Source organism: Cannabis sativa, chromosome 2, assembly GCF_029168945.1.
Source record: "Cannabis sativa cultivar Pink pepper isolate KNU-18-1 chromosome 2, ASM2916894v1, whole genome shotgun sequence".
Lineage (NCBI taxonomy): Eukaryota > Viridiplantae > Streptophyta > Magnoliopsida > Rosales > Cannabaceae > Cannabis > Cannabis sativa.
Genome location: NC_083602.1, coordinates 34,041,241 through 34,053,263, shown reverse-complemented (window position 1 = coordinate 34,053,263; position 12,023 = coordinate 34,041,241). Strand labels below are relative to the sequence as shown.

Genomic DNA, 12,023 nt, shown 5'->3' with positions numbered 1-12,023 from the left:
CTAAAATGAGATCTTAATCATTTATCTCTATTCAGCCAAGCTAGAAGGAAATCATCGTTTCACTTCTAAATACCTATAGAAGCTATAGATTCCATATCTATATTTCACGCTCCCACTCAATTGTACTATCGTGTTCCCAAAATGTACGTATCACCCTGATAAAAAATAGGCTTAACTAACTAATCAAAGAACACGAATAACACTCTTGAGATCGAACCTAATTATGTCAGGATTAAGATCATTTCATCTAGGATCAGCTAGGTGATATTGAATTGAATAGATATTACGGTAAATTTATCATATCTAATCCAAGTTCAATATCGGTCACTTCCAATGTATACTCCATACATCTGATACTGGTAAACTTTGCTAATGCCCTGGAAAGGACATAACACTTATCCAAGGTGTAAGTATACCTATCGCTGATTATCATGCCAGTCTAAATCCAGTGAACTGACAAATCAGGAAATTAAATTTTTGAACATATAATTATGATTATATTCTACTGTGTTGACAACACTATAATCATGAACAAATACATATGTTCTGGGATTAAAAGAATTTATACATTAAAGATAATCATGAAATAAATCATGTGAACCATGCAACATAAAATGATTTCTGAACTTTATTAATTAATAAATCTGATTATATTGAAATGAGTTTTATTTAGGGCACAAAACCCAACATATATTTGGTTAAAAATTATAACATAATAATTCTTTGTTTTTATAATTGTATTATTTTGCTTTGAGTTATATTTTGATTTGTTATAATACTTCCTAACACTATATAGTCTTTTCATTTTATTTTCACAAAGTCAAAATGAGCACCAATAAAATCCCTAAGTAATCAAAACCCATTTCTCTATTTCTTTTTCTTTATTTCTGTTCTGCTTATAACAAACATGTAACTGAAGTAAGAGATAATGATGTGGTAGTTTATTCAAAAAAAATAGATCTGGACGTATTTTTCAACAATAACAAACGAAAATATATACTTACAATATAGTTAAATAAGGCCAATGATCATTTGCAAATCATATAGAGCGGGGGGCCTCGGACGGTCAACTACTCTTGCAACTATTTTAGCAAGGGGGCCATCTCAAGACTCTCCTAATCTATCACACGGTCACACTTGAATATTTTTCTTTAATCCCAAATTACAAATTACAGTATAAAAAAAGCACCATATAATTTGATTTAGTAAATAATATATGAAGCCGCTAATCAATTGCGTCACATCGGTATGGTGTTGACACCATAATAATGCTAAAAAAACGCCAAAGCACACTATATATTGGAGCACACACCAATGACAAGAACCAAATTGAAGCCAGGTTATTTAACTTTTTAACACTCGGGTGTTTGTGTATGGTCCCTCTTGGGGTCATGGCAATAATCATAGACCAAGTAATTGTTCTGAACCCAAGCCAAGGCTGAGGACTGTTGGGAAGTTAGGCCAGTAGTGCCGGAGGGTGTGACGGAGGGCGAGCGGCATGAAGTGGGTCCATCTGATTTGCAGCCGATGAGCTTGAAATCCATGTACTTACCAACAAAGGGTTGGTACTTGTAATCGGCTTTGTATTTTCCATTCTCAGTGGCCCATGAGGATGCATCCCATATTGATCCGTACACCCACATGGGCCTCACTGGGAATGTTGCATCGCTCTTTCTTGGATAACTTCTTATTGGTACATCATCCACAAAGAATCTGCATACATTTTTTGTATCTGACACATTAAAATGATTATATGTATACGTCTGGCTCCCTTCTAGAGTAATCTACGATTCAATGTTATTACCAAATTATATATTTCCTGTAATATGTTTTCCGTATTTTAACAGTATTATAAAGTTTTGACATCCGGAACCTATATATATACACATCCAATACCTATATATTTACGCGTATATCTTCAATTTAAAGCATCTGCTATCATAAAAGAAAAATAAAGCAAATTACACAAAAATATTACTTCTTAGTAGATAGTAAGAGTGGTTAAAAGTAGTTACATGATTTCACTAGGGTCCCACAGTATGGCATAGTTATGGAAATCTTGGGTTGGATCAAACCAGAGATGGAACTTCATCTCTCTACCTATGATGTTTCCATCTCCACTTCCTCTTACGTAAACATTTGTCTGTAACGTGTACGGCTTATCTGGGGTTGTCCCTAAGAACTCAATATCGATTTCGTCATGGTTCCCAGGATGCTGTTGATTGTTGGAAAGCTGTCAATTTATTCTCTAATTAGTTATCGCACCACAAAAGTAATAACAGATATCACTTTTGAACATATTATATATATATTAGTTTTGAGTAAGAAGACTTTAGTTCTAAGACAAAACATGCATACATAATATGAAGTGATAACTCCAGCAGTATAACCAGGTTGGAGTTTGACAGCAGTACTGAAGTACCCGGATCGATATGGATGAAGTGACTTGAAACCACTTCCTGTTTGTGAGAGCAAAATGCAGTCCAATAAATTAGTAGAAAAACAAAATAGCACTATTCAACACTGATTTTAGAAGAGCAAAATCAGTACGAGCTAGCTCAATTTGATTCATATTTCTTTTGTTAGACATAATTAAAAGAGAAGAGCACGAAAATGGGTAAGATGTTACGAAGTGACACCTGAGCTACTATCAAGCCAGATGGTCAACGAGTCATGGTTAAGGCTTTGATGCTTAGGACCCCAAAGGTTCTTAAAGCCTTGAGCAAAGGTAATTGAACCAAATTTTGAACTTGGGCTGTACCCAGGAGATGGTGGACGCTGAGCTTGGCTTGAGGAGAATATGAGAGAGAATAAGAGTAAGCAAAAAAGAGGAGCCATGAACAGGGAAGAAAGTTGAGATGGATTATTTTTGTTTGTTGTAATAAAAGAGAAAAGCAGATTACTCTGCTTCAAAACAGGGAGTAAGAAACAGAGCAGTAAAGTATTTAGATTTTTGTGTTGTATTGGTTTAAGAATATGGCTATTTCGGTTGGATATAAATAGGAAATATCACTTGGTCCCACTAGACAAAGAAAGTGATAAGTTGGTTGCTAGGACGACTTATAGAAGAAGACAAAATAATTTTTCTCAGCACGGATTATATGGAGGAAATTTTGCTCAGCTTTGTGGGGTATCCTCTTCCCTGCCATACAATTTATTGAATTGAGTATCTTAGAGAAGCATTTTGTTCATTGGGGAAGTAATGCTGAGGATTTGGGATAAGGAGGCGTTACGATGGTGCTTTCTTCCCTTCGTGGCATGCTGTGTATGGAGTATCTTAGAGATACATGCCTACAAACCTTACAAAAGAGTCAAAAATAGTATATCGAAAAAATTATATATATTTTTTGGTAATCTTTTTCATCTTAAGTTACAACTTCAAAAGTGGTTTAAGATTGGTTTTGGTGTATGAGTAAAATATTTTTTAATCCAATAAAAAAAAAATTACGAGGGGATCCTTTCAAACATTTGCTATTAAAGTGAGAAAATTGACAATCTTTATGTTTATGGAACTAGACATATTTATTATTTAGAAATGTGAAATCGAAGGATTATCTTTCCAATAGCACCATTTAATTTGTCTTTCCTTAAGTGCTGTCATTTTCTATATCGGAAACTCGTCACTGGATGTCTCATAATAAGCATTCACTTTATGAATATTGTTAGTTATAATATTTGACCAAGTATTGATTTAACTCTACTAGTTGTGTAGTAATTAATTGATTTAAGCGTTTGTATATTAAAATTATGTTTTATTTGGGATTTAAACCCAAGACCTCTAACATACACACTCACTTATGGCCACTTGAGTTAACCTTTGGTGGTTTAATTGTGTAATAATTGAAGAACCCTTTTTAGTGACCCAAAAGTTATAGTAAATACGACCGAAATTCGGGAACGGAAAGCCCAGCGACTTTTCTATTATGCATCTGGAGACTTTGTTACTTTGGAGTATTAAATGTCAAAGTTGCTCATTTATGGTCAAATAGTTCGTGGTTGGTTTCGTATGCTAATATATGGACCAAAGTGACAGTCACCAATTATTTTGCACTTTTTTCTCATTTCATTTGGAGGCACACATTTTAAAAAGAAAATGACTCTCTCAGCTTAAGTTGGACGGGACTCAAAGAAAAACATAAATATATAGAATAGGCAGATAAATATGTATATAATGAAACAATAATCACTTTTCATGAAAATAGTTAAAGAGCCTTATCATAAAGTCGTTAACAAGGGTGGAGAGTAAGTAATGTGAATCCCGTTTGTTCAACTACCAATCAATATAATATTATAATTATATATAAATATATATTTTTATATATATATATATATATATATATATTCATCAACTTAGACATGGAATATATCTCCACGTGACAAATTTTCTCCTATTGTAGTAATAGTAGTAGTAGCCTGTCTGATAATCCGTTTTCTATAATTATGAAGAAAAATTAATAAAAAAATTAATTAATGTAGAACTCTTGTAAAATTATTTGAACAGAATCAAAATTTCCTCTATTAAAAATCCAACCTTATAGAACAGAATAATAGTTTCTAAAGTAAAATTACAAAAATTAAAATGACAGGTGATATTTTATATATGGTATCAACAATTATTGCAGATTGCTCCTAGTCTACGGGCCACGACCAGAGAAAAGATTCATTAGTCACATTTTAACAAATACAAAGTAATGAACTTAAAAAGAACTTAGACTCCTTATAATGATTTTGCCGCAATCTTGATGTACTCCAATTTGCAAAATGAGTCCACTAAGACACTAAGGTTTGAACTCCCTTTTAATTACTTGATGAAAACTTACTTCCTTCCGATGCAAGATATTAGATTAGTGTGTTATTCTCATTTTTACTGGAGTTAGTTGTTTCTGTTATACTGTTAAGTAGAATTAGTTAGGTTGTTAAGTGTGGAGCTTAGTCATTGTAACTTGCCTATATAAAGCCACCGTGTCTCAAATTCAATATTCAATAACAAAGTTTTATTTCACTCTTCTTCTTGCTCTGGTTTTCTCATATGGTATCAGAAGTAACCCTGTCCATTCCCATGGCACGACCTTCCAGAAGATCCCAGGATGGAATTCCACCACCAACAACTGAAAAATCCTTCATCAGATCACCCTCCTGATGTTACTTCTGCTCATACAGTCGTTCCCATGGCTGCTTCTCGACGTACCACTTCCACGACAAGATCTCAAAATAACAATGAGACCCTCGACAATCAATCTCCAAGAACTAAAGAAAATCCATTTCAACCTCAGCGATCTCAGCCTCTTCTTGATTGGAAGGCTAATGAATATGTGTCCAATCCCTTCTTCCTCAGCTCAGGCGACCATCCAGGCCTGGTAACCGGTGTCCACTGTCATAACTGGTGTCAACTATCAGTCTTGGAAGCGAGGGATCACCATGACTTTGGCTACCAAGAACAAGATCGCCTTCATCGATTGCTGCCTTCCATGGCTTGAAACTGGTAATCCTCTTCTCCCTTCTTGGCTCCATTGCAAAAACACGGTAATGTCTTGGCTTGTGCATTCTATCTCCTCTAAAATTGCTCAAAGCATAATGTACTTTGATCTTGCTACTGATATGTGGCACGGTTTAGTTGAACGGCTCAATGTGGGATTCAAGCCTCAAATCTTTCAACTTTAAACCTAACTTACTCGGTTGCAACAGGGTTATCATTTAGTCACCTCATACTTCACAAAATTAAAATCCCTATCGGATGAGCTGAAAGAATTTCCCCCAAACACTACTTGCACTTGTGGTGCAATAAAACATTTTCTTGAATATTATAATCAAAACTTGGTTCTGCAATTTCTCACTGGGCTAAACGAGTCCTACGCTTCAGTACGTGCCCAAATTTTACTCAATGAACCCATCCCAAACCTATCTCGGGTCTTTCCTATGATTGTTCAAGAAAAACGCCAACACACCCTTGGTTCTTCTGACAATCCACCCCTTGCTTCATCAATTCGTCTTCTATCCACCAATCTCCCAAGAAATAAGAAACCCAAACCATCTTGTTCTCACTGTGGTAAACCTAGCCACTTGGTGGATAAGTGCTTCTTTATCCACGATTTTCCTCTTGGATATGGAGATAAAAAGAAAAATGAAAAAAGCAAGGCTCAAGCAAATCAAGCATCTACTAGCAACCCACTTGATCATGCTACAGGTCATTCCATTACCTCAGACCTCTCTTCTCAATATCAACAATTGATTTCACTACTTAGCCAACAACTCAATCAGGCTGCTCCTCGGATTGAACCTGCCATGAACACTGCTGCATCCAACTTGGATGGTAATGCATTTTCTCACCGTTCTTTCCAATGAATTCTTGATAGTGGTGCTGCACACCACATGTGTTCCAATCAATCTTGATTTACTTCATTTTATAATACATCTTTTCAAAAGCATGTTGTTTTGCCTAATGGTCATAAGATATCTTCCTTTAACATAGGTACAGTATGCATAAACCAAGCCCTTACTCTATATAACGTACTCTATATCCCTATTTATCAAATTAATCTTCTCTCCATTACAGAACTAGTTGATCATACACCCTACACTGTGTTCTTTAAAGCCAATACTTGTGTTATACAGGATCCTTCTGAGAGTGTGGTGATTGGGACAGCTAAACGACATGGGAAGTTGTACCTCATACATTAGGATACTCCTATTGCTGCCACTAGTTAATAAACTTTAGTTTTCCATAAAACAAATGTAGATCAACGGCATGATCGCCTTGGCCACCCATCAATTGTACATTTCCAATGTTTTTAATAAAAAGATTGGCTCTTCAATTGCTATCAATTCTACTCATCGTCATATATGTCATTTAGCAAAACAAAAGAAACTCCCTTATATTTCTAATAACAATTTTGCAATGAACATCTTTGACTTAATCCACATGGACATTTGGGGACCCTTTACAGTCACAAGTATAGAAGGCTATAAATACTTCTTAATAATTTTTGATGATAAATCTCGGTTCACTTGGACCTACAAGATAAAAATGAAATTTGAAGTTCAAATAGTTATACAAGATTTTTTCACCATGATATGTACACAATTCTCACAATCCATTAAAGTTGTACGATCTGATAAAGCCAAGGAATTAAATCTCACTTTATTTTATGCATCCAAAGGTGTGATACATTATCATTCTTGTATTGAAAGACCCCAACAAAACTTAGTGGTTGAAAGGAAACACCAACACATTCTAAATGTGGCTCCATCATTGGGTTTACAATCCAATCTCTCACTGGTTTATTAGCCATATCTCATTGCAACAACCACATACTTACTCAACCGCACCCCTTCTACATTACTCAACGACAGTACCTCCTTTGCATTGTTACACAAAAAACCCCCAATTATGATCACCTTAGATCATTTGGATGTTTGGCCTATGGCTCAACCTTGGATTCTAAACGACATAAGTTTTCTCCAAGAAGTTGTGCCTCCATTTTCATTGGTTACCCCTTAGGAATGAAAGCCTATAAACTCCTTGACATTGAGTCCAAACAAATATACATATCTTGTGATGTCATATTCCATGAAAACATCTTTCCTTTTCTTTCCACAACATTACCATCTGAAAATGATAATTGTTTGTCTCAACCTATTCTCCCAAGTCAAAAACCAGTAATACCAACATCCAATAAGAATGATCCAACATCGACACCCTCAATTCCCCCTCCCAATCTGGTCAATAAACCCCACACCACCAAAACAGGTTGACAAGTCACCAAACCAGTCCATTTACAAGACTATGTATGTCATGTGGCCTCCACTACACATCCCGTAGAACCTTTCTTGTCCTATATCAAGCTCCATCCATAATTTAGAGTTGTTGTCCTTGCAGCATACACTCATATTGATCCACAAAACTATGTTGAGGCTTCACAGTTCAAACACTGGCTCCAAGCCATGGAAAATGAAACACAAGCCTTACAAAAAAAAAAAAAAAACTTGGATCATAACCAAGTTACCTCCAGGCCACAAAGTAATTGGTTACAAATGGGTATACAAAGTCATGTATAACTAAGCTGGTGAAGTTGATCAAATCAAAGCCCGTCTAGTGGCGAAAGGATACAACTAGAAACAAGGAATTGATTTCTCACAAACATATGCACATGTTGCAAAATTCAACACTTTAAAAGTTTTTTGGGCCTTAATTGCCATCAACAATTGGACCGCACACCAATTAGACATAAATAATACCTTCCTTCATCGGGATCTTTTGGAGGAAGTATACATGAAGATACACCCTGGATACATTGCTCCCCCAAATACAGTATGCAAGCTAAATAAAAGCATATACATCCTCAAACAAGCTTCAAGGCAATGGTATGCAATACTTAGCTCAACATTGCTTGAAGATGGCTTCACTCAATCCATGTCAGATAACTCCTTATTTATCATAAGGACACATCCATTTTTATGGCCATCCTAATCTACGTTGATGACATGATTGTTGCCAGCAACAATGAGTTAGCTATCTCCACCTTCAAAAAAAAATCTAGACACTAAGTTTAAACTCAAGGACTTGGGACAACTTTGATTCTTCCTCGACCTTGAGATTGGTCGAACAAAATAAGGCATTTCCATTTCTCAAAGGCCTTTGACCTTATAAATGCTCAAAGATAAAGGTTACATAGGTGCAAAACTTACTTCCAAACCTATGGAACACAACCTCAAACTCAATAAAGACAAAGGGAATCTCCTGCCTGATCCCACTGTCTATCGTAGTCTAATTGGCAAACTCATTTACCTCACCATCACTAGACTCGATATAACATACGCTGTCAATCACCTTAGCCAATTCTTATCATGTCCTTGAGTTCCACATATGCAGGCACAAACAGAATACTACAGTACCTCAAAAAACCCCTTGGCCAAGGTCTTTTTTTCCCATCTAATGTAGCCCCGACCTCAATGCCTTTGCTGAAACTAACTTATCTCAAGCCAATGTTCAGGTTTCTTTCTTTGCTAATGCAGACTAGGGCAGCTGTCAAGATACTCGTCGTTCAATCTCAAGCTACTGCATTTTTCTGGGCAAGTCACTTGTCTCATGGGAAAAAAATAGCAAGTAGTTTCTCGGTCCTCTACTGAAGCTGAGTATTGCGCCATGGCTAATGCCACCTATGATTTAACCAGGCTCCTTGCTCTTCTCAAAGATTTTGGTGTCTCCCACAGCAAACCAGCCAATCTTTACCATGATAACACTAATGCAATACACATCAATGAAAACCAAGTATATCATGAATGCACGAAGCACGTGGAAATCGACTGCCACTTCATTCGAGAGAAAATTCAGCAATGATTTATCCAACTTCTACACGTTTCTTCATAGCAGAACTTAGAAGACATCTTCACTCAACCCTTGCTACAACCTCTATTCTCCAACATTGTATCCAAGATGGGTGTGATAAATATCTACACTCCATATTGAGGGGGGCTATTAGATTAGTCTATTATTCTCATTTCACTGAAGTTAGTTATTTCTGTTATACTCTTAAGTAGAATTAGATAGATTGTTAAGTGTGGAGCTTAGTCATTGTAACTTGCCTATATAAGGTCACCATGTATCAGATTCAATATTCAATAACAAAATTTTATTTCACCATGTGAACCTTTAGAAATCTTCTCCCATTGATAGCAGTGCTTGCATTCTCTTGATGGAAGACTTGTAGAAATAGTCTCGTGGAGATAGTGGTGCTTGCTTCCTCACAATGCAAGACTTAAGATAAGCCCTCTCTCGAAGGTTGTTCTTCACATTCTTCACTTTAGAATTTACTTCACCCAAAAGTAATCACAAAGACACACAAACTCACCAAGGAATAGCAAAACAAATATCATTTACAAAAGAAACACTCTCTTCTAAAAATATAAGAAATTAATGAGTGGAAGAGTTCAACCTTTTGCTGCTTGTTTATGTGATATTGATAAGGATAAATGATACTCAAAAACAAACTCCAAAGGTCTAAAAACAAAGAGAAATCATCAAATATATTCCTTAGAAAAATCATTAAATAACGAAATTCTTTATGGAGATAAAATCTTGATATGTCAATATTGTTAATCCTCTATCAAAGTAAAATTTATCCTATAAATTTTCCTTAGACATCACGAATGCCAGCTGGAGAGTTTAAAGCAGATCATATGGAAAACAAAATAAAATACACAAATTACAAAGAAATACCATATATAGATATAGAATTTATTTAATAATTGTTAAATGCCAAAATATTACATATTTTATAGTGTAAAAATACAAAATAAAATTAATTCTTTATAATATTTTCAAGAAATTAATGCAATATATTATTATATTGAAAATATTTTATTTAAGATTAATTTTATCTTTGTTTATAAATTATAATAGTATTTATGGCATAATAGAGAAAAAGAAATAAAAAGTTAAAAAATGCATTGTTTTTATTTAAAGAAATACAAATTAATTAAATTTTAAATAAATATTTTCTCTAAGATTATTGTGATATATTTTATGTTGAAAATATTTTGTTTGGATTTAATTTTGTTTGTTGTTTGAATTAAAAAATAGCATTATTAAAAGAAAAGAAAAAGAAATAAAAATGGCAGAAATAAAAGCCCAAAACCATGAAAATTGGCATTTTTGAAAGTCAAAAAGCCCAAGAAATCAGCCCAAAAACGGGCCCAAATTCCTCACCAGCAGACAGCCCCGCCACGTGGCGGTCTGCCATTCGTTCGCAGAAGCCCAGCAGAAGCTTGTCCCCCAGCCGCCTCTCCTTCTCCCCACGCGCGCGTGGCGTCCACCTTCTCACCTGGTCCGCAGGTGCTCCTCACGCGCCTACCACAAGAGTGGGCCTCGTCCCACCTTGGTCACCAAGCTTCAAAAAGGAAGCTTTCTGCATGCGCCAAGTGTCACTCCATGACACAATTTGTTATTTTTCAGCCAACAGAAGCTCGACACGTGGCACCGACTCATCAAAGGCAGCCAATCCGACAGTGCCACGTGTCACTCCGGTTTTAATTATTGGTATTTACATTTTTACCCGCATGCAATTTGTAATAAGTTTAATTGCACATTAGTCCTTTTACCCTTCTATAAATAGAAGCTTAGGTTTTTAGAATTCAGTTACAGTTTCAGTTTCAGACAGAAAAATCCAGAGAAAACGCTCAGAGCGCTCAGTGTTAGTTTACCGCTTTCTTAGTTAATTTTCTTATGGGTTTCTAAGTTCCCTTATTATTAAGGAGGACGATGAAACCTAGTGTATTTAATTAAGTATTTATTTTTATTTTGATTCTCAGTACAATATATGCTTATGATTTTCGCTTCTTAAAATAATTTCTTTCATCTTTAATATCAAGTATTTTTGATAGTTAGAAATTATTTATGCTTGGTTCCATATTTTATTAAAAATAATATTCTTTGATTTTTTGTATTTACATTAAATTGTTTCACATTTAATGCTTAGAAGTTATAATTTTAAAGCGAAGGAAAATCTATTTTTTATTAGAAAATAATTGGTTTGATTACTGATTAAATTATGAGAATCAATATAAACATAAATATTTTTATATACACTTAAGTGGATTCTGAACCCTTAATAATATCCCAAAATATTTCTGAAAATATCTGTTACTGTCATGTTTATCATTTAAACACTTTATTTTATTTTGTTACCAAAAACCTCACCATTTTCGGAACTAGGTTAGAGTTTTATTAGCTTAGATTAAATAAGTATTTTCTTCGATTTCACGCAATTCCCATGGGTTCGACCTCGTTCTGCACAATCTCCATACTACAATAAAGATTCGTGCGCTTGCGAGTTGATAAATGTAAAACGTACCATTTTGGTATACAACAATAATAAACTATTTTATTCTTTACATATAAATCCATGACCTGAGTAAGAATGTATACTCAAATAATAGACCCCATGTCATCCTTTATAAGCAAGGAAATAATCAAGCAATAAATAAAAAATATTTTCGAAAATAAAAGTTAGATTATGTTCAAACAA

General features: G+C 34.8%; 1 protein-coding gene across 1 annotated transcript; it reads right to left on the bottom strand.

The window, feature by feature from the left end:
- Positions 1-969: 969 nt before the first annotated feature.
- Positions 970-2,984, bottom strand: LOC115715275 (xyloglucan endotransglucosylase/hydrolase protein 31). The gene is made up of 4 exons (XM_030644121.2): positions 2,640-2,984; positions 2,359-2,459; positions 2,016-2,233; positions 970-1,713 (listed from the first exon to the last, which is right to left on the bottom strand). Exons 1-4 carry the CDS (start codon positions 2,836-2,838, stop codon positions 1,353-1,355), a joined length of 879 nt encoding a protein of 292 aa, XP_030499981.2. The 5' UTR covers positions 2,839-2,984; the 3' UTR covers positions 970-1,352.
- Positions 2,985-12,023: the final 9,039 nt, after the last annotated feature.

Excerpts from the sequence above, each read along its gene's own strand:
- LOC115715275 (XM_030644121.2), bottom strand. The coding sequence starts at position 2,838 with ATGGCTCCTCTTTTTTGCTTACTCTTATTCTCTCTCATATTCTCCTCA. Across the intron at positions 2,460-2,639 it reads CTGGCTTGATAGTAGCTCAG|GAAGTGGTTTCAAGTCACTT; the intron begins GTGTCACTTCGT and ends TCTCACAAACAG. Across the intron at positions 2,234-2,358 it reads GAGTTATCACTTCATATTAT|CTTTCCAACAATCAACAGCA; the intron begins GTATGCATGTTT and ends ATAAATTGACAG.